Source organism: Platichthys flesus, chromosome 1 (genome assembly GCF_949316205.1).
Source record: "Platichthys flesus chromosome 1, fPlaFle2.1, whole genome shotgun sequence".
Taxonomy (NCBI): domain Eukaryota; kingdom Metazoa; phylum Chordata; class Actinopteri; order Pleuronectiformes; family Pleuronectidae; genus Platichthys; species Platichthys flesus.
The window spans coordinates 18,457,159-18,481,121 of NC_084945.1; the positions used below are offsets into that span (position 1 = coordinate 18,457,159).

Sequence of the window (23,963 nt, forward strand, 5' to 3'; positions counted from 1 at the left end):
ACATCATAAATATTTATTAAAGCTTTCTATGACCCTGTGATACACCTTTGTAAAAGTGTCATGCAACGTCTGCGTTGTTTAGAGCCACCTGAGCGAGTGTGTTTGTGTGTCTCCAAACTTTAAAACACAATGTGCTCTGATGCTGTGCTGAGGTTGGACACACTTTGGTGTGGATCCAGATGTGGGTGTGTGAGCATGCATCCGCCTGTTTATGTGTGCTCGTGCGTGTGTGTGTGTGTGTGCAGCCCTTGTGTGACAGCTGTGCCCTTATCAATAGCATGCTCAAAAATCTTCTTATACAGACAAGCGTTTCCAACCCATAATACAGTGCTCTCACCTGATGGTAGCAAGAAGCATACCACACACATCTTAACTCTTTTCTATAGCTTGCAGTATTCCAACTTGATACATGTACTGCAGGTGAGATGGGATGACACAGGAGAAAGAAAATGAGGTACAGGAGCAGAGAAGAGAAAGGAGGAAGTGAGGAGTAAGGAGAGAGGTAATATGGAAAGGCAGGGAAAGGGAGGCTTCCATGATGTTCGAAGTCCGCAACATTCCCATTAGGCTGCAAAGAATTGGGATTACACACACACACACACACACACACACACACACTAAGTAATATGGGCAAGGAGCAAGGAGGATGCGATAGAGAGGCAGGGACGGTGATGAGGAGTGAAGGCGGCAGTGAGTTTTGGAGCGATGGCAGCGACTGTGGGGAGAGCAGCTTCCATGCTCATGACATCAGCTGAAATCCTATCCAGCGGAGGAAAGAGATGACACCCCCATAAAGGAAATTCACGGGGAAATGGGGCAAGTAGAGGGAAAGAGATAAAAATGACAGAAAAAAGACATAAATGTAGTGTGTGTGTGAGAGTGTCACAGCAAGAGAGGGAAATGGCAGGAACCAGTAGATTGTTTGGACATTTGTGTGATAGCTCTGGTCAGTGGGGTTGTCCAATTCAGCCAACAAACAGCACGTTTACACAAACAGCACTTATTTACTGTTGTGTCCCAGTTACCAAATCCCTTCACTGCCACACATGATATGAGCAATGTTTTGCACAGATAAGGGCGACAGCATCATACCAAGTAAAGGCCATTTTAACGATGCCTCTATTATAAACGTGTACCTTGTGGTTTGTTGGTGTGATAATTCTTTTTTTTACGTGCACTAAAATCAAACCTTGAAGCTGCCGAACTGTAATAATCAATCGTCTTCATGATTACATTTTTCCTTTGTTTTGCAGACCTTGACAAACCAGTTCTGACGGTTCACCAGACCATCAGTGACGTGCGCGGCAGCTACTACCAGGAGAAGACGGTGTTCCTGCGCTGCACCGTCAACTCCAACCCTCCTGCCCGATTTATCTGGAAGCGCGGGAACATGCTCATCGAGCAGAGCAAGGACAACGGAGTGGACATCTACGAGCCGCTTTACACTCAGGTACACATGAGCACGTACCCAGCCCCGACACGTCGCTCCTCTGCTTTCTGTTTTTCTCTCGCAAGATCCTCCTCCCGCTGCATCGTAACCAGGTTTTATCCTTATCTGTGAGAAAATGTCACTCCGATTCTCTCTACTCCTGCTGAATGTTCAGTGTTTACATGAACACTGTTAAAACTCGATGGTTGTGACCCAGAGGCTCCGGGGTCATACGAAGTTAACTGTCCACTCACGAAGACCCCATTTCAGAACTCTCCAGCAGCTTTAACCTTAAGTCGGAGCTGCAGGTCTGTGAATGCCAATCTCCAAATGCCAAATCAGCGTGCATGGAGCTCAAGCAGGAGTTATATTTAGCATTTAAAGACTTTGGACTGACATGTCACTTTTTGTTAGCCTTTAAAGAAAACAAAAAGACAAGAGCTTAAGTGTAAGCGAAAGCAAAAATGAGGGATTTAATAATGTGTCCATCCTTAGCAGTAAAATATTAAATTGTATTAATTCCTACAACGTGAGCTCTAAAATGTACTTGATGCACATAGACATCAAATCTGTCTCTTTGTCCCTGTTCAATCATCTGTCCTGAGAGATCCGATCAGCTCTTAGTACGTCTGCTCACACACACAAGGTGAGGGACCATTAAGGAGAGAATCTCATGTCCCCCGTAGGAGAAGTCAAATTAATCCTGTGCAACTGAGCTGTGAAGAAAGATTTTACAAATTTAAGAAAAAGTCTTAGTCATTATCTGGTGATCAGTGTTGATATTGTGCCGGTGGCTACTAATGTATATGGGCTCTTAAAATCATGAATCACATTTCAACATCAGCAGGTCAGAGGCGCCAGCTGAGAAAATAAGCTAATATTCCATGTGGCCCAGAATGCATTTACGTACTCAGAGCAAAACAATGTGGCCACATGTGTCCCAGACCACCTCCATCTGGTCTGACTGGTCGTATCTCAGGACGCATTAAGGTGAAAGCAGACCTGAACTTAGCACTGACCACTTGTGATCGGACCACGTGGGACGTTAATAACAGGTCTGATTGAGATCTAGGTCTGTCAACAGAGACTCATCACCTCTGAGTCATATTGAAATAAAGCTGCTCATCCCATCAGTCGGCGAGTTACCCGAACCAGCGACTCAGTAAGATGACCAAATAAACAGTCTGTCTGCCTGAATGCACAATCACTGCCTCCACAAAGGAACCCCCTCGCCCCTTATCCACTTATCAAAGTGTCAGTCAGCCACAAAGCAGATCCCCTGGAGTTCAATTAGCCAGCCAGTGGAGCTCCTCTCAGAGCTGCCTGAGACGCTGTTAGTCAATCACCTCCTGGCGCCGGCCGACAGTTCGTACAGTTTCAGACATGAAGTGTTGATCTGAACGACCATCAGCGATGTTGAAAGGGAGCATCTGCACGAGAAGCACAGAGAAGGCTGTTGATATGTTAAGAGACATACAGTAGCTCCATGAATAGTCAGCTCTACTACGGATGGATTCTGCCTCAGTTTCATTTTCCTGATGGTCTCATGCATTTAAAATTCATCATTAAAATGAACCCATATATAGATCTTAGATAGTTCAGTTGATAATCAGAGCATGGAAAGCACACAAATGTATGTGTGTGTGTGTGTGTATGTGTGTGTTTGTGTGTTTGGGTTTTTGACCCTGTTTATCACACTGCTGCTCATCAAACATTTATGTGACTTAAATTCAAGATTACACCCCAGTTTAGAAAGGACTCAAATAAAAGGCTTGGAGCTGTCTCATTGATATATTCTTAGTTGTATGTAATGTAGAGAGATTAAATCGATGGTTAGGATAATGTTTTTATATAATAATTAACCTTCTATTAATCACATAGAAGGTTATGTGACGAGATATATATATATATATATTTAAACGTTCGATTCCAGTACGATGTTGTGTTCATGTTTTGTAGACAGGTTTTGAAGGCACACACATCGCACCTAGATAGCATACAGACGTATGCAGCTTCAGGCAATGATGCAGCCCTTCTGGTCTAATGTGGCCTGAACTAAATGGATATTGGCCTAAGGTGGCCAATGTAGTCCAGATATCCACGAACACTTGTGGGCCAATTTGTGGTGATTCGGTTAAGGTGTAATCTGGATGTGAACCTAAAGTGGCCCATGTGGTAAATGGTACCAAATTGTACAGAACTAATTTGGAGCACTTTTGGTTGATGGACGGTATTGCTTTGGCTTACTTGTGGCCCAGATCTGGCAAACAGGAGCAGACCACCCGAGTGCCATTATTCCATGCAGTACGTGGTCCAGAGTAGCAGTGTGGCCAGAACCATTCTGCTATGGGGGGAACTTTATGAGCATAAGGTGCTGGACAGAAGCAACAAAAAGCAGACGGCAGTCAAAGCGCTCACAAATGTTTTATTCACCACCCAGGTAATGAAAATCCGTAACTGTGTGTTTTGTCCCATCCAGGGTGAGACCAAGGTGCTGAAGCTGAAAAACCTCCGACCCAAGGACTTTGCTGACTACACCTGCCAGGTGTCCGTACGCAATGTGTGCAACATCGGGGACAAGTCGGTCACTTTCAGGCTCACGAATGGGACCGGTAAGTTCAGTTGTTTGGTTGTTTTGGCAAATAGATACAGAGACATGCTCATGCCTTCACAAAAGGTAGCATTTCTTCTTCCCTGCTTCGACTCTTGCTCTCTCTGTCTCTGAGTCTTTCATCTCTTCTGTCGTTTCTCTGCACGCCTGCTGTATCGTGGCTCGGGAATCTCTTGCTGTCTGTCTCTTTCTCTCTAGGTTAAAATTGCTCCAGTCTTTACTTGTTCGGGGGAAATCACATCCTCCTTCCCCCCCTTCCGTCAATCTCTCCCCCTCTGTCCCTCTGTCTCGCTCTCCTATCAAATTTGCTCTCCGTCCCCCTTCGCCGCTCGCCTGCCTCCCCCACGTGGGCTTGGTGTTCGCCTGTCTTGTTTTTGTCGTTGCTCAGAGCTCATCTCGGGGCCGTCGGCTGAGATTCAGTTGTCACACTTCCTGTTATCTCCAATTCACTCCACACTGCTCTGTCCATCTCCACGCCGCCGCTCGGCGACTCTGTTACTTACGACAACATTGTGGCCGTTGACAACCCTGTCAGATTTGTTATGGTCAGACTGATACACCACGAGGGAAAAACCCTGGGCTTGTGCTTTTTTTTATTTCTTATTATTCCGTATTCACTGAACTCCTTTTCTTCTCTCCCCTTTCTTTTCGTTGCATTTTCAAAATGCCAGCGGGAATGACTGTTAATATAAGTCGTGCTCGACAGTTAAGAGCTTTATAGTTTTTTTGAAGTGTTTTTCAGCCCTTTTATCAGCTATATTTAAATCCTTTTTGTAGTGTCAGTGTATTCGAAAGAAAGGTCCTCTATGTCAAACCTAATGAAACATTCTTCCTATAGAGCCGGAGCGCTACACTTGTTTTCTACATGCCCATAAACCATTTGAAGATAAGAGTGCTGTTCAGGGTTTGGTGTCTAATTCCTTTTTTTCCTTCCCACTCAAAGGCCCTGAATAAATACACACTGAAAATGTGGAAACAGCTAAGTTGTGCAGATTGCTTTAAGTAACAGATGGCTAAAGTCTAACCAAAAGCAGCCCCACGAACAGACTATAACGTCTTTAAATCTCCAAACACCGAAATAGTTCGACTTGTTTTTTTTTGCTTTCTTGCTTGGAGTCAGATGATCAAGACCTGGTTCTGATCAAAGGGGACTTATAAGCACGGCTAAAGCTCACTAGTTAACACATGAATTAACACATTAAAACACATTTATTTAATCCGAACACAGCATTTATTGATAGTATCAGTGAATGTGGTGCAGTCAAACTAAACAGTGCATTTTAAGTGCACTTTGAATTCTAGGTACTTTCATTATATTTAACAAATGCACATTTCAGAGTCCATTATGTACTTTTTTGCTTCACTAAGTCTATATTTGACCATCTAATTTTTTTTTTGAGGAATTGAGGTTTAACATACAAAACACATGACAATTTATGAAATATGATACATTGTATTAAAATATGTACTCAAGAGTATTTAAAAGTAGTAAATTAAATCAAATAACTGAAAAATTTAAACTTTTTTTCATGCAATAATACTCAACATTAATTGCCACCAACTTTTTTACCAATCATGTCATTAATTGACACCTCAATTAATGAACCAGTTTCTAAATTGACCCATAATGAATTAGTCAGTTTCAACCAAGTATAAAAGAGCAGAAAAAAAGCTCAGTCTAAAGTACAACGGTAAAATGCTCTGACATTATGATTCATCAGTTACAGAGAACATTTCCTCTGCCTTGATTTGACACTATTTAATTCCATGCTAACATTTACTCAACTTTAAAGTAACTTGTATTACCTGACTTTGTAATAGAGTATTTAAACCCTGCAGGAATAGAGGAGTCAGACTTCACTGTGAATCCTTGATATCTATTTAATGGCAATAATGTGTCCTCAGTAACACACTAAAAAGTAGAGGAGACAGGGTTTTGTTTTTCTTCCTTTTTATCATTGCCACATGTATCTCTGACTTTTTTTTGTTTATATGTTTTATTTACAGACTCTGAACTGAAGAAGTTATCAGTCTTGCAATAAGGCCTGTTAGAGATAAAGATTATCTCAAGTGAGCTGAAGGTGCAGAAGATAGTTTGGAGTTTCTGTGAAAGAGTGTGCAGGAGAGAGAGGGGGTTGCAGACAGAGTAAGAGGAGGAAATGAAAGCCTCAGAATAAATCAGATAGAAAATGAGAGATGGACATGGCTAGTAGTAATACTCAGGTGAATGTACCGTGGCTCTCAGACACGTTATTAATTTTGAGCTAACACCACAGACGAGAAGAGATGGTAAATGATGGATTATGATAGAAGAGACCTGCCTTTAATAAAGAGAGAACCCTCAATGGATTATAGGCGACTAAGTGTGTCATGGATATGATTTATTTAAACACATTAATAGCTTTTGATATGTATTTATATATACATTGTATTTTAGATAATATTCATGAGGTGTGATACCCGGTCAATCAGCAGTGGCACGCCAAATGCAAGGGAGCCCATTTTTGGCTCATTGGCCCTCAGCTCTATCCATTAGTTGTAACTTATCTCGGATCGTAAAAATCCACCAGCTTTGAAAATCAACACGTCGGAGAGTTAAACAAACAGGTTTAAATGCTCCTGCTGTGTGATCTAAGTGTTCCTCGTTCTCTTCCCCTCTGTCTACCTCTCATCCCCTCTTTGGATTCCTGTGGCTGAGATCAGTTTTACCCCCACAGCTCAGACAACACACGCACACACACCCGAAGACACAGACACACAAATACCTTAACAATCAGCACGGTGCGCCTGCCTGGTGCTGGCACAAGGACGCAGAGTGTTGCCAGAACGGACCATCTGTCTGGACCGCACAGCCGCACAGAGTGGCAGAAAACATACACAGCTTAGTCCGTGTGTGTGTCTACATGTGTATGTGTGTGTCGCTACTTCCTAACCTGCTCCCCCGGTAGTTTAGGAAACTTGGCTGGAGTGTGTTGGTGCTGAGGATGGAGGAAGCTGCAGTTTAGGAAATGTCTTTATATATTTTGTTTTCAGTTTCTCTACCTGCTCACACACATTTCTTAAAATAAACCTCATTAACATGGTTCCCCAAAGACTCTCTTTCTAAAAATGAGCTTTTGTTCACACACTCTCTCCACAGCCACACACACCATGCACACACCTTTAGGTTCCCACACCGAACCTTACACTGTATATAAATATGGACGACTGCTGCCCAAAGAATCTTGATCACCTTCTGGTGGCTGGCTGCTGTATATGTCATGAATTCCACCTCCTCCTTGTTAGTGGATGGGACATGGACCAAACTAAAAATTCAATGTTCACAACAAGGATTTCTCAAAGATGGTTTTGTTCATTGTAGGCAGTTCCTATCACACCGATGTTTGTTCATGCATTATATTTTTTAAAGTTTGCTTTAAAAACAAGGTGAACTATCTGATCCAGCCCAGATCTGCTATTTCTGATGGATTTTAAATACATTTGACTCCTACCTCTGAAAAGTGAAGGTGCATTAAGTTTGTGCTGTACTTAAATATATTTCACCTACAACACTCTGAGCCACGTCACAGATACACTGAGGTTAAAGACAAGGTGAGAAAGCGAGAGAGGGCCACAGGAATAGAGATGATTGCAAACAGAAGAGAACACACAGTGAGCTCATGCTTTATCTTTTTTTTTCTTCCATAATATTTATCCAATGAGTGTAGTTTGTTCTCCCCCCCACTGAGATCCTTTTTGTCCTTGCAGCGTCAGTCACTGCTTAGATAAGATTTATCCAAGTAGGTCATGCCATCACACTGATACACCACGCGGGAACAAGGGGATTGATTGATTTTTATATCATAATCTCAGTTTGGGATTTGAGTCTGGGGCTTGTGCCCTGCAGTAACTCTCGACGGCGGACAAATCCTCTCCACTGGCCTCTGGTTGGAAAAAAAAACATGGGAGCAGTGCTCTGGAGATTTAGCTGTTATTTAAAACAATGGCTTACGGAGTGGAGAGGGTAATGGAATAAGGCCGGGACATGTGTAGGGATGGAGCAAAACATTAGATTGACTTCTGGGGACTTTTTGTTTTGTCAAAATGGGCATTATGGAAACAAATCAGTTTCAGTGTCATTCCTTGCACATTACTGCTTAATGTAGTTTTTAAAGTTTGTTCCCCTCATTTCTTCACTTTATCAACTTTTTCTCTGAATACCAAAGACTGAATACCACCACCACTCGTGGATTATTATATATTTTTAAGCAGCTAATTCAATATTTACAAGCTTTACTACAGAAATAACAGATTTAATCATTGATCTGACCCTTGATGTTTTTTGTAGTAATGGGCTCCATCAGAAAATATCCAGGGGTCAGTAAGTGGTACATTAGTGATATGGTTCAGTGAACACCAATTTATCCGCATTCAAAAATGTATACTAGGAACAATTTAAAATTATACTTCCCATTAAAACAACACTGCAGAGCGCATACGTCCACCAAGGCCCAACTATCCTGAAATGAAATGTATTCTCTTTTTCACAAAGAGCTCTGTTTAATTTCTTAAAGAAACTTACAAAAATACTCTTTGAAGCTTTAAAGATTTCTTCCTTGGCCCAAACTTCACCCTTACGCCAAGTTCCAACACAATCGGTACGGTCACTGATCAGAGACTTTATGACTTTATGACTTTGTAAATGCTCAGCCTTTTGAAGTTTTTATGATCTGTTGATTCAAAGGGGACAAAATGCTGAATCACAGCAAAATTCCACACAAACACAAAGATTTAAAACTGCTGACAAACTGTGTTATCCAGTTCCTCTGAATTATGGGCAGGTAGATTTAGTCCTTTATTGATTACTGTAACTCTACAGTTTACCTTCACAACAATATGAGAGTCGAACAAGTGTATAATATATATATAGATATATAATCCTATTGAGTGTGAATTCCCCTTTGAGGAGCTGAGGATCAATCTACATTCTGCAAGAGCCCTCAGTACTAAAGCCTGTGTGTGCTGCATCTGTTCAGCCAGTTTTATGTGAAGCTATAATCTGTCTCTGAATGAGAAAATTGCTGAAAACAAACCAAGATGTACTTTTAACGTACCTTAAATATCTTCAATCTACCAGAGCCCATATTCACTAATCACATTTAACCTCATAGGTCTTATCAATTTGTACAAGGGGCTACATTCTCTGCACTTGTGAGGACCCCATCCCCCCCAATCATTTTAACATGGAAGAAAAACACAGTAACCTTGTGTATAACAGGGCACATCAACAAAATAACACAATGTAAACACATGAATGAGAAGAGACAGTTGGTTTAGCAGACAGATTACACACACATTCTTGGGAAATCATTTTTGTATCTTAATGAAAAAAATCTGATATTGAACAAAGTGTTGAAGGGAATCAGACTTCTTATTTTTACCTGATGAAAGGTAGACAGATGTGAGGTTGTGTTTCCTACTGAGGATCTTTTCTTGTTGTTAATATCTATAAAAGTGCATATGTTCAGCTTCTTAACTTGTAGAAAATGCTGCAGGTTAAAGTGACTGTAAAGTTTTGTAACCGAATAACAGTTTTAAAAGTAACACAATCTGTCCACAGGCACATAGACACTCAGCAAAGTGTTCAAAACCACCTCTGTGGTAGTTCCAGCTAGAGGTGTTTTTATTTTTTGACATTATCACTCACACACACACACGTACACACCCACACACACAGGTGAAAACAATGTCACTCTTCCTCTCGTGGATGGTACAAATATTCCATTTCCAAGACACACCTGGTCCTTCCTGTTCCCGACCTGCAACCTCGCCATAATTTTGACTGACTCAGTGGCTACCAAACACCAAGCTACACCTCCATCTCAACGTTTTAACTCATATTTTCTGCTGATTTCCCCACTATACCTTTATTTACTTCAGTCCTAAGTCTGAAACTTGGATCCCAGCACGACAGTGATATAAGCAATAATGCAAAGTGAGTGAACAAAGACCAAACAGTCTTTCTATAATTTTCTGGATTATGTGTTTAATTTGTTTGGTTGTTCATTAATTTGTTTCACAAATGAATGCAGGGGGATTATCAGTTGGATGTCTCTGTGTGTGTGTGTGTGTGTGTGTGTGTGTGTGTGTGTGTGTGTGTGTGTGTGTGTGTGTGTGTGTGTGCGTGTGCAGTGGGTATTCAAACAATGAAGTGCACGATAGCAACTAAACCAGGGTGATAATCACTTCCTAAAGCCATATTCTTGACCTTGAGAAGAAACTAAACCCACACGTGTTTCTTTTCAGACTAAGATAAGTGTGTCCTTGACATCATGCATGTAACCACCCCTGCATGTGCTGTGGGTTTTTACTCCTGTCTAGTATGCTGAATGTTTTTTACAAAGGTTTTTCCATTAATTCCTGATTGAATTTCAGTAATTTTGAGAAACTATGAGGGAGAAACCAAACAGTGAAATCCGCAGTTGTAGTCTCTTTAGCAGGGTTCTTTTGTGAGATTTTTATTTTAGGACGCAAATGTCAGGGTCAGATGCTCCAAACATTTTGGTGAACTTTTTTTCTGCCAGCCCCCCAAATGTTTGAGTGAGCCCATGTGTGAACAGAGCAGGAAGATTTCCACAAAACTCTGAGCGAGATAATGGACATAATTTGAGAGCTTTGGATGATAAGGGCCGACATAAGTGTTGATGTGCTGCAACCAATAACAATATGAGTTCCGTAATTGTATTTGCCATGCCTCCTGCATATTCTACTCAGACACAACCCCTCGCCTGAGCACTCCGAAAACGGTTGTGTTGTTGTGAAAGTCACTGACCCAGTGAATCTCCTGCTGTGTTCTTCATATTTTAAAGACAATCTCTCAAACTCTGGACTCAATATTTCTGAAAAGAGTCTGTGGATGAACAGAAACCATCATTAAATTGACTTCTGCCTATGTTTAAATATTTTTTTTATATTACCATACTGCTTCTATGAAATCAGAAAAAGACAGATCCATCACAAAAGGACACAAACTACCACATGCAGACAGTCTCTATGTGAATATATGACACGAGTGCACTCGGAGGAAAACCACAAGAACAACATGAAGACTGACTTTGACGCATCAAGCTTCACCAACAATATACCCCTGATTACAATGACACTTCAGAGCAAGCTCACTGAATCTCGCAGACGGACAAATCACCAAGCAAAACGGTTTCCGAGGAGGTTCCTGTGATGCTCTCGTCAGACCTACAGGGTTTTACTCTCCGGCTGCTGGGATGTGATACAATGGGAGGAGACAGTGCTATTTATGTGCTGATTGCAGTTGTTACTTCAGCGACAATTTCTTGTCAGGTTGAGTGCCATCACTAGCGAGGTTAGCCTAAACAGATATCACATTAGTGTGTGTTTTTGTATGCACATTTTTGTCACTCATTTAAGAGAGTACACGCCTCTGTGAGTGTGTGTGTGTGTGTGTGTGTGTGTGTGTGTGTACGTGTGTGCGCACAGCTTTGTGCATCTGTAAACTAGTTTGTCGAGCCTCCGTGCACCTCTTTCATTACAGCCATTGCAATCTGTTAAAAAAGAGATTAGATGAGAGGATGTACTGCATAAAGTCTATTAGAGGAATGAATTGCTTCCTGTACTCTGTGGGGTCGGACTCTCACTGAGGATTAACAGTCTCTCAGGTTGATAAAAGCCTGGATTCTCCTCCTTTCCGTTCTGCTGGTGCCCATTAAAACAAGTGGGCACCAGCTTATTTAGCAAGATTACCAAATATAAATTGTAAAAACATAAGAAATGCTCTTTTGGATTGTTCAGAGATGGTAAACATTAAATCATATATTAATAAAAGCAGATATGTTTTGAAAACATCAAATTTTAGAGCCATTAACAATATTTGTGGGTTTCCCATGACCATTCGTCACACAGTGTACACAGTTTTGTTAGTCAAACTTCTCCACACAAAACACAAACAATGGTATTTTTGTTGTGTTTTAGGGTCAGATGACATTTTGGACAATCTTTGATCACACCTCTTTGCATGAACACTCAAAGCCTGCTCATATGTGATAAATGACAAATTGAATAGAAAAGACTACCAGCAAAAAAAATAATCTTGTCCCTCACCTACAGATTCTGATTATCCAGATAAAGAGTCTGTCTATAAAAGAGATAAAAAGACATGGATGGACATGTTTAACAACATGTTTCTACCTATAAGAATATGCAGAACGTGGGCACTGTATATTCACCGGCTAGCTGCCCCCCCCCCCCCCCCCCCCCCGCTGTTGACTCCCTGCCTCACTATATGTCTTTTCAAATCATTATAGCCCAAAATGTATTCAAAAACATATACATATATCTATACGGTCAACAACACGTGTGAGCATAAACACTAGGGAATATACAAATGATACCTCCAGTTACATAGAAAAAAAAAACTGCAAAAGGACAAATATCTCTGGTCCCTCTCTTTTCACTGGAAAAATTATCAACTTACCTTTCAACTGCACACACAAAGTGGATTAGTAATTTATAACCAGTGAAGCAGCTCCAGCAATAAGGCCTGCAATTTTCCCCTGGGGTGTTTTAACTGTTGAGGAGGTGGGAGACTCGTTTTTTATACACAACTAAACATTTTAGTAGCCACTCTCTGGATTTAAATAGGTGACATTTTCGCCACAAGCTCATTTCTCCCGATGCTACCTTCCTGTCACCCCATTTACTCCTTAGCGTGAGATATGCAAAAAACATTATAAGATGCTGCAGCTAGGACGGCCACCTGTGATCTGGACCTTTTCATCCCTGTCGAAAGTGCACTGATTTACATTGAACCAGGCAGTAAATCCACTTGAAACAGATAAATTGCCATCATTAGACTACAGGGAAGTCCTGTATGATGTTTCATATAAAAACACTTCAATACTGAAGACAGAAGTTTTCCAAAGTATCCGGGAATTTATATAACCACTGATAAACCCTAGTTTCCAATGGTCACCTTCTAGTTAGCTTAACAGAAATGTTAATGAGGTGACAACAGGTAAACTTACTTTCTTTCTTTCTTACAGTTCTTTACACAAACCTGCAAACATTCATTTCATTGATAATTTATTGATTATTGAACATTCCTTTACCTACTAGGGCTGCAACAACTGTTAATCGGTTATAATTTGTGTTGCTCAAGTGACAACGCCGTCTCATCCCAGGAGTACACTTTTAAAAAATGGCGGAGACGAACGCTGCCGATGATACAGAGGATAGTTAAAAGTGTGAGAAAAAGTCTTCAAGAAAGTCTTTTCTTTTAGGTTTTTAAAAAGTAAACCGTTTAAATGTTGGTACTTTTAACGACTGTCGCTTCCCCGATTCAACAAGGGGAGAGAGATAGAGAGCAGCGGTGGTCAAGAGAAATAAAAGCTGAATGAGAAGAGAGAAAGCCAAACACACAGCAGAGACAAAACAAAACTAAATGTACATTTCCGATTGTTTCACCGCGGTTTTGTTCTAAAGCACAAAAACAACCTGGTGGATGAGAGACATGAATTCAGCTCAGTGCAGCTGGTCTGCTGTGAGTCACACAGACAGCTCTCTGTATCAGACACAAGCAGGACAAGTAGTTTTACTGTGTGTTAAGCGTGATTATCCGCAGCATATATCAGTCAGAGTGAGACATTTTCATATAATTAATTTATTATGTTTCATTCTAAATATTCAAAAGAATAGCTTTGATTCAGTTTTGAGTACTCAAATTTCAACATATGCAAATGCATAGCAAGATTCAAACTACCTATACTATAATACATTTTTCATAAACCTAATACGTTGTCTTGAATTTAGATGAATTTAGGACACCTCGATTTTGGATTATGACAAGTCAGAATTAAATTGTAGCTATCTGAAACTGGAATTATAGTTCTGTAATAATTAAAAAACAGATGTCTATGATACATGTTCAAACAGCATTTTACAAGGAGAGCTGCTGGAAAGGGAAACATTTTGTTTTTTTGTTTCTTTATCTAATTAATCAATTCATCGATAAAAATGGGAGACAGATTAGTCATAATATAAAATATTTAAAGCTCTATTACGTACTTTATTTTTTTCAGTAGCTTAAACCTGCAAAAATCTGTTCACAAAACAAATGCCCACTTACACATCCAGGAAGAACTAAATTATGAATTCATTGGAATGTTTTGTCCCACCTCCTCACAAATCAATGCAATATCAATACATAAATATATAATATAATAATATATATACAACATTATCAGACCCTGGTTATTATGAGCATTTCAGTGAGTCAGCTTTTAAGCCACGGCTAATCTCACACATTTTACATCAACTGACGAAGTTACACAGCCACAGTTACCCACTGAAAGAGGACACACAAGGGTCACTGCCTCTACAACACTGGATTACTGACAAGCTGAATAAGAAACTCTACAGACAGATTAACTGTCTTCAAACTGTTAATTGTATTTACACACACAGTCGTTGTGCGGACGCTTCGCTGTGCTCTGTCACTCTTGAAACCTTCCTCCCGCTCTCTAAACCTCCTCTTAGAAGATTAATAACCTTCTTTTCTTTTTGCCCTTCCCCCCCTCTCCCACTTCAGTTACGTCTTTTATTCTCTCTTTCCTCCTCTGTTGTGTGTGTGTGTTTGTACGTGTGTGTGTGTGTGTGTGCGTCCATTGCTCTGCCCTTTTTTTTTATCATTTTTTTATTTTGAAACTGCTTGTATCCAATCGATCTCTGTCTGGCAACAGGGATTTTTTTTCTTTTTTTTGCAGTTGCATTTTGGGTCATCCTGTACTTTTGCTGTTAGGTCAGACACAGGAAAGGGACGCAGTGGAGAAGACATGGCCGATATGAGAGCAGGGGAACAGGGACAGGAATTACCTTTAGTTTGCGGATTAGTCTGTGCTCAGAAACGACGGAAATTTCAAACCCCCTCACACGAGTGCACAGACACTATAACACACAAACATACACTCAGGCACATATATACCCATATCCAAAGAGTGCATCATTATTGCAGTCTGAACAGAATCATGAACAGCTGCTGTTTGCTGATTTCTTCAGAGGTCAGGTCTTGCCTATGCGTCTTGGGGTTTTCACAGGGAAGTGGCAGTCCTCCACAGTCATCTGGAACTCCCTCCCATGAAATACCCATAAGTGGTTTTGTGTATTTGATGTTTATTGCTGCCTAAAACACATGTATACCGGTATATGTACACATTTCAAATACCACAACTTGGCCATTTACACAAGGATTAAGTGAGATACCAAGTCAATATAATTGCTAGTATCAGTAGCAGAAGATGGGGATGTCAAACCCGAGGCCAGATTGGATTTATTAGAGACTCGATATTGTCCGTAGGTGGGAATGGTGGATTCTTCTCTATGTGTGAGCCCTCCGACCTGTCCAGGGTGTACTCTGCCTTTCGCCAAATGTCAGCTGGAATTGGCTCTAACTCCATTTGCTACCTTAAAACAATAAGCAGAACAGATAAAAGATGGATAGATGGAAACACCCCCATAGTTATACCTCTTATCCACCAAATTTGGCTGTTAAAAGCAGGTTTTTTAAATGCAGATAAACTCGCTAAAAAGACAATTTGATTCACTCCATTCCCATAGTAGAGTAGCTCGCCTTTCTGTTTGTTTCCCCCTGAGACTCATGCTCAACTTCTCAAACTCACCAATTATGTGTTATAACGTTTCGCCAGACAAAGAGCAGCGTGAGCATCTAGACTCCGGCAATAAAGAGGAAGAACAAACTAGCCCCTTCAGCCATGTGTCTTGTTTCCATCACTGTCAACCAGAGCTGGAGCCGGTAAAACCCAGTGTCTACCGTACCAGTGGTTTGACTTGGTACTGGATGCTCATTGACTGGGTTCCCACTGCAGACAAAAAACAGATGTTAGTGGGCGCTAGTGGGTGTTAGTAGGTTTTTTGAAAAGTGGAAAAGTGGCTTTAGTGGGTACATTTCTTCCAAAGCAAGGCTTGTGCGTTCGTGCACACACTTTTCTATGCACACTGGATACACACAAATTAGCATAACACTCCCATTCTCACTTCTACATAATGTCATCACTTATATGCAAACTCCTGTAACCATCCTGCAACCCCACTGAGAAACCTTTAATTGCATCTCGCTATGACAGGTGCAGAGACAGTTATTACATTATAACTGTCAGACTTCAGCATCTGTAGGTTTTGACATCTGCATCCACCAATCCTCCACAACGGTTGCAAAGCACGAGCAAAAAAAAAGACTCAGATCTGCTCTGTGCTACAACAGAGGAAGTGATTTGCGTGTGTGTAATCCTCTCCTCTCTTCTCCCCCTGCAGCTCCCCCAATGATCCGGCTGTCAGTCAACGACACGGTGGTGGTGGACCCCGGGCAGGACGTGCAGTTAACCTGTGAGGTGACTTCAGGTTTCCCTCCCCCCAATGTGACGTGGTCGTGTTCCACTGGCAAACTTCCCCTCAGCGCACTGGTTCGGGGGGCAACGCTCATTCTGCGGGCGGTCACACCGACTGACGCCGGCCTTTACAACTGCTCGGCCGTCAACAATGTGGGAAACCCTGCACGAAAGAACGTCAACGTGGTTGTACGGAGTAAGTGGAACACGTGTGTTTGTTCACAGAGACGAGGGTTCATCAAGAGTGTACATGTCAATGCATGTGTCCGTTTTCTTTCCTTTTGATATGGGCTCAAAATATTTAAAATAATTTATCCTTCATTATTCCAGTAATAATTTGGATTCGTCAATTCCTGGCTTTGAAACAGAAACGACCGATGACCATTATGTTGTGGTCATTCATTATGTTTTCGTCACTCATTTGAATCACTGAGGGGAAAGGAGCAACAGATTATAAAATCACATTAGTATTAGTATTATATAACAACAAATACACACACATGATCACATATGATTAATGCTTTAAAATTGTCCTTTGCCAAGGAGGTTATGCTTTGACCCCCCATTCTATTTATAGGTCTGTCGGTTTTATTTTTGTTACAGACAAAAAAAAAAAATGGATGGATAACCACAAAACTTAGTTGAAGGACGGGGTATGGTTAAAGGAAGAACCCCTTCAAATGTCAGTGTGGATCTGGAACATGGGGCAGATCCAGGGATATTTATGGACTTGGATGACAAAATCAGGCGTGTATAAAGGACTGATTTCTGCAATTTGGTTCAGACCCTAATACAAATCATGATCTGGTGAATTTAAATTAGCTTTCATAAGGGAAGTGTTGGGCCTTGGCAGATTGATCTACTGGGTGCCATTCTAGTTATTATTATGTCTTTACGCACAGGAACTACTTCAGCATGTTTGTATAATACGTGTGTGTGTGTGTCTGGTGTGGTATGCGGCACACGAGCAGTTGATCCATCATTACAGAGAGCTGATGTGAAACTTGTCAGGATAGATGAGTTAAGTATCGCTTGTTTTTCTAATTCCCCTACTGTTAAAATAAAAGCCTTCTATTCTCCCTCCCCTCCGGCTATTTTTAGCCCCTTTAATCATCTTTATTCACTCCAATTAGTGAGACTGGAGTGGAAGCAATTAGCGACACTCTCTTCTGTTAGTTAACACTGTAGCGAGCGTATGCTGGATGGGTTTCTCCTGTAAGCTTAATGGGCCTGAACGCATCGTCACACCAGGGCAGGTGGCAGCACGGCAAATGTCACACACACACACACACACACACATGCACACACACGCGTTTAGTGAGAGGAGAAATAGAAGCTGGCAGGTGGCACATGCACTTTGGAGACACATACAGCCACAGCCTCGCTGCATTACACACAGACACACACACACACATTTTAGGGCTCACACTGCATCCTACCAACCAGGTAAAGTGGCATACTTGTGTTAACCATATGGTCACTGCCTTATACTCCTGGCTCGACCCTAGGATCTTGTTAACAAGCTCAAAATAAGTTAACCCCCCCCCCCCCCCCCCCTCCTCCTGGCTGCCACTCTCTCTCCTTGATATGGAAATAGAGGGCTGTTTTGTATTCAACATTGAAATCTGTTGGGGAAATGCAGCCTTGGAAACTGAAAATTAAATGTGACAGTGTGAGAGTAACGCTTTGTCCTTGATTTTTTTTCCCCCTCCTCCTCTTGCCCCCGTTATTTTATTCCGTATCAGGCTCCTTTTGTCTCTCCCTCCGTCACAATTTGCCTTCTTCCTCTCTCTCTCTCTATCCCTTCTTTCTTCTTCAATTTCCTTTGCTTTCCTCTTTTTCCTCCCGCTGCCTCCTCCTCCTCATGCCTCCCATACTCTGTCACGCATCTTTCTTTCCGTATTAGCCATCTTTCCTCCTCCCTCCACTTCTTTCTTTCTTTCAATCGCTTTTTAATTCTCTCACTTCCCCTCTCTACCAAAACTTAATCTACTCTTTATATTTTTGTCGATCTTAAAACAAATTTCCACGGGTGGAAAAAGTAGTGTAAAATTGTATTGAAGTAAAAGTACTAGTGATCGAGAAGGTGCTGCTCATAGATGTGTGTGTGTGTGTGTGAATGGAGAAACAGCAAACCTGGACTCTAAGAGCTTTGGTAATCAAGACTATAAAAGTGCTGTATTAAATACGGCAAATTTAAAGCCAAACTTTTATACTGTTTGTAAATATGGTGCCCCTTATGGAATCTGCTAAATTTGAATTTGTGAGTTGTTCACTGAATTTATTAGGGGATTTCAAGCCAGTGCCAAAAATATGTTAAGATTGGAATATTTAAATTACATTTTATTAATTTATTTTCTTTGTAATTGTAAAATATTTTACTGTTGACATCCCCCCTCCATTCGCTTTGTTTTTGTCCGACCTCCTCATAGCCAGTCCCTTAGACCGTACGATCCGTTTAACCCTTCTTCTCTGTTCTGCCTGTTTCTACCACCCCACACAGCGATGAGCAACCTGACCTTTCAAATTACACCCGACTCCAACAAGGACAGTGAGAGCATTCAAATGGGGCGGGACCTCAAGCTGTCATGCCACGTCGATGCCACCCCGCAGGACAAGGTCAACTACACCTGGTACAAGAACGCAGCGCCTGTCTTTAACTCGGACAGCCTGATCTTGCTGCGCAGTGACCCTGACATGGCACCCGGCACCAGCAGCTTGGAGATCGTGGACATGAAGTTCAGAGACTTGGCCACCTACAGCTGTGTTGCAAATTTCCCCGGCAGCAGGATCCCGGAGCTCCGTGTGGATGTCAACATCTCTCAGAACAGTGGTAGGATTTTTTAGACTGAGACCATTTCTTTAAAGTGTTAAGATAAAATATGAATGCTTCAATTGGGCAATACATTTTAAATCCAAATACCCTTGTGGGATTAAAATATATTCATATATTTAACTGCTTATTTACTTTAAATTCAATTTGGTGAAATCTGCACTGGTTCGAGGTCAGTCAGATGTCTGAGGTTATACAAACTGGGAATTCTCTATTCAAGTAGACTGTATCCTGATCCTGATAGTGTTGAGTTGTTTTATGAAAAATTAACCTTCACAATAATGCATTTTCTTCATTGAATTGCTGCCATGTTAAAATCTCTTTTATTGTGGAAACAGTGAAACATTTCTTTTTATTCTCAGTCTGTGTCTGTTTTACCCAGTTTCTGTGAATCTGTCATTTTAACGCCATGTCCACCATGTTGCCATAGAAAGACATGTATACATTTCTTTCAATTTCATACTTATTTAGCTGTGCACTTAAGCTTTGAATCATCTACCTCATCTACCAATCTGCCTTCACCTGCATACAAAATGTACGTGTAAAAAATGTGTATTACGTATTTATAATGTGTCATTTTTTTACATTAGAAATTCCTACCTTTCCCATATTTTTTTCATGTTCGTCTCAATTTATCTAGGAGCAACAGATTAAAGCTTAACATTTTCTTACTATTTCTTTACCCCTTCTTTCTTCCGTTCTCTTCCAGTCTCTCCTCCGGTGCTGTCAGTTCCGCCAGGAGGTCAGGTGGTCAACGTGCGAGAGGGAGGCACCGCTGAGCTGGTTTGCCTGATAGTCGATGGCAAACCACGTCCGCCTATACTCTGGTCACGGACAGAAAAGGACCTGCTAATGCCAGATGAGAAGACTGTGGTTGAGACCCCCGACGGCCGCTTGAGGCTCAAGAATGTCAGCCGGGACATGATGGGGGCGTACCGGTGCCAGACTGCTCCATACAACGGGCTTAACATCAAGCGCAGGGAGGCGCAGGTCCAGCTCAACGTGCAGTGTAAGTGTTGATCCGATTAATTTCACCTAGGAACTCGACAACTCACAAATTCCAACAACATCCTTTAGAACAAGCAGGGTCACACACTGAGAGGACTGTGCTGTCCAGATGTATGTCTCTCAAATACCAGTATAGCTGTATCTTGTCCAATACTAGAATAAAACAGATTAATACGGCAAAAAGTAATGATATCATCAGTACCAATAACATGAAATAAGTAAATGAACATCAGAAGAAGAATTTGTAATAAAGATGTATCAAGTTTAAATATTATAGCAGGTCCAGGTTATTAACATTAACAACTGTAGCACCACCACTGACCATTTTCTGTTTAGACACCATTTTAACTAAAGTATAAAAGCTTTGAGTGACAGACTCTGTGTGGATTTCAAAGGCCACAAAGTCTTACTTTGTCGCTGAGGTTATGTAAGGGATCTATGAAAATACAACACCATATTTGTTAATGAATTCATACCATAAATACAAATAAGGGAAAGTATGGTCATGTAAAGAATGTTATAAAGAACGAGTTTGAGGAACTGAGGATAGACGTTTGTGTCCTAAAGGCTGAAAGCTTCTGTGAACTCTGCAGTCAGGTTTTTCCTCACAAAACCCCAGAGGATGGACTTTGAGAAACAAATAGGATCTGTAAATTGACACATAATCTCAATACCTTCCTCCTTCCCATGAGATTAATCTTTACAATGCTTTTCATTATGACAATACTTTCTTATTATTGGACCTCTACCTGCATGTAAATAACATAACATAATTTTATTTAGATTTGAATGAAAACGATTTCTTCCTCATTTATTGATACAAACGACACAGTGCTGCTATAACACTTTATAGCATAATAAAACGTAACCTTTTGCTGGAGAAAATAGCAAGAGGTTCGACATGAATACCCATTACAAGAACATACAATACTTTAAAGTTTCTACCCCCACTGGTTATTCTCAGTTTGCATTAGCTCACCATGGGGGCTAAATCAGTGAAGTATATATAAAAAGTGTGAATAATAGCAGCATGCAATTGAGATCCCCCGCTGTATTTCATCATGTTAGTGCCTCTGCCGCCAAAGAATAAGATGCAAATCATTGGCTCAATATCAAATGCATTAAACCACAGAAAATAATCTTTACAGAACAATTTAGGCCACAAACACTCACGCCAGAGGTTTTCTGAACTGTAGTTATAAAAGTCTGTCTTCTGTTGTTTGTGCATCTTGTACCAGTCTGGTACAGACACACTTACAGGGAAACTCACACGGATCTTAGTAAGATGAGACAATAGTCCAAAAAGTAAACAAATCAGAAAAAATCCACCACCTGAGGCAGGAGTCACAAAACCATGAAACTACACGCTCAAAAAATGTGAGGGAAACCTTATAAGAAATCTCTCAAGGGAAATAGGCAAGAAGGTGAGTTTTTAACAGGTTGGACAGATGGGAGCAGCAGGGGCTGGACAGTTGGCGATGAACCAGTGGGAAGAACAAGGGCAGGACAAAATAAAACAGGAAGTAAAGATGAATAACTGGACATCCATATAACTTACAATATAACATAAATCCGCTATGAACTTTAAAAATCCCCTATGTGTTACAAATGCTGCGAGATGATTCACTAATGTAGCATATTGGTCGAAATAGACAGCACATCATTGCATTGGTGTTTGATTCAATTTCAGTAAATGTTTGATCCAGTGTTTACTTCAGCCTTTTCAACACACTCCCTTTGCGCAAGGCCAAATGAAAACAACTGTCAATCAAAGAGATGATATGTACAAGATGAAAGAGAAACACGAGGACACAAACAACGCAACGGCACATGTTGTGTTGGGATGTACCACAATTATTGTTGTCATGGCGGCATTTATGTGATGCCAATCAAGCAAAACTGCAAGGGAACAGTTTTAGTTCTGTAGATGGAGAAATTTAAATTTTACAGAATCACTAAAGCCACTGAAGTATTTCTGTTGAATTTTTAAGGAAAGGTTGGTGAAGTAAAGTAAGCATTTGTCTCAAAGTGTGTGGCCCATTAGAAACAATCTACCATGCCGACACAGTTGATAAATACAGGCCCAGAGCAGCATCCTCTCCACTCCTCTCACTGCATGCTGGGAGTTTGCGTGAGTGAGCGCATGTGAGTGGTTGCGGACAGTGCAGAGTTGCTAAGTGAATGGAACAAGCGTTTGACTGACACTTTAATTATGTACCTTCTTCATGTTTCCCAGTGACAGGTAAGAGTGGTTTAATTAATCGATCCGTGTATCTGGGCTGTAAAACATGTAAATTAATGGGGTTTGTACCGTAAACCATGGCGTCCTTCCCTGAGGACTGTTCCCTGCCTGTCAGGGTCAGAGTAGTGGCTGATGCTTGGCACGCTGAGTTCAGGCTTGAAAACACAACGTCTTCCTCTCACACTCCTCTTTCACATGTGGGTTGAGAAAGGCCTGGTACATGATCAGTGTTTTACTTTTTTCGCTGTCTTGCTGTTGTTTCTCTTTTCTAAAGTATATCTCTGTGTCTGCGATCGTGAGCAAATTTAAGGAGAATTGACTTGGTTTGGAAAGTTTGTTGTGGTTTCAGAGCAGTACACAAATTTGTCAAGATTGAAAACTGCTCATTATGTAGCTGGTACAGTTCCTGCAGAGGCAAGTATTTATGTTTTTCAATAATCTCAGTCAGGCATCGTGGAACTTTTTTTGTTTGGTGATATTGGTCTCAAACGGTCATATGGCACCTGCATAGTTCAGGTAGGCCACATCCCTGAAAGAGACACTTTCAGGGTTGTGGCCTGACAGTATTAGGGGATGGACACAATGACAGGAATGTGAAGCAAATGTTGCAGGTCATGTGAAGCCATTGTGGAAGTTGCTTTGCCACAGGAATGAAAGACGACCACCTCACTTTGCAAAGATTAGAAATGAACAGAAGCTGAAGGTTTGCCACTAAAACATGTGTGTATGTGCAACCAGGCACAGCTAAAATCTCTTACTCATACATGTAAATACAAAACTGAGATAACAGTGTAAAATGGCTGAAATGTTAATGACAATGTTGTGGATGATAATGAAGCCCATACTGGATGTGAAGTGATGGAGGACAAACATGAACAGTGACCACCAGTCAGACAGTTTATGGTGAGGGACTGCAACAGGTGTTACCCTCGGTGAAAAGCTGAAAATGAAATGAGGAAATGTTAGAGGAAGCTAGTTTGTCACAGTTTCCTGCTATTGTCAAATTTCCACCGGATGAACCAGAGTCATACTCATTAGAGGAGATTAATGATTTCCATGATGAAACTTAGAGCACACAGTCTCTGGTAATAAGAGATTCCTCCTCCTTGAGTGGACGGGTTCATTAACTCAGTCATGAAAAGTCGAAAAATTGCTTGGAAATGACCCACTGAGCAAACAGAGGAGGATTTGTTTTAAAAAAAGATTCAAATTCAATTCAAAGGAAGTTTAAATATGGAGATAACTGATGAAGCGTGGCGTGTGTTAACTCTGGAGTCAAACTACAGTTAACACATAGATGTGTTCTTCTTACATGAGATACATAGCTGTGTAGATAATGAGGTGCAGTGGGGAGTGAGCTGGACGGGTCGGTGCTGTTTGAACTGGCACAATCTTCAGTGCAGGGATCTGTGTTCTCCTCTCTGCAACTC

At 41.1% G+C, this 23,963-nt stretch overlaps 1 protein-coding gene across 1 annotated transcript in view; it reads left to right on the plus strand.

Moving 5' to 3' along the window:
- The first annotated feature begins 626 nt into the window (after window positions 1-626).
- The window catches only part of LOC133957623 (MAM domain-containing glycosylphosphatidylinositol anchor protein 1-like), a 64,631-nt gene continuing 41,294 nt past the window's right edge, over window positions 627-23,963 (plus strand). The window contains exons 1-6 of the mRNA XM_062392995.1: window positions 627-690; window positions 1,254-1,450; window positions 3,909-4,041; window positions 16,377-16,646; window positions 18,954-19,280; window positions 19,993-20,292. Of these exons, the coding sequence (XP_062248979.1) occupies window positions 627-690; window positions 1,254-1,450; window positions 3,909-4,041; window positions 16,377-16,646; window positions 18,954-19,280; window positions 19,993-20,292 (1,291 nt within the window). The remainder of the gene's footprint in view (window positions 691-1,253; window positions 1,451-3,908; window positions 4,042-16,376; window positions 16,647-18,953; window positions 19,281-19,992; window positions 20,293-23,963) is intronic.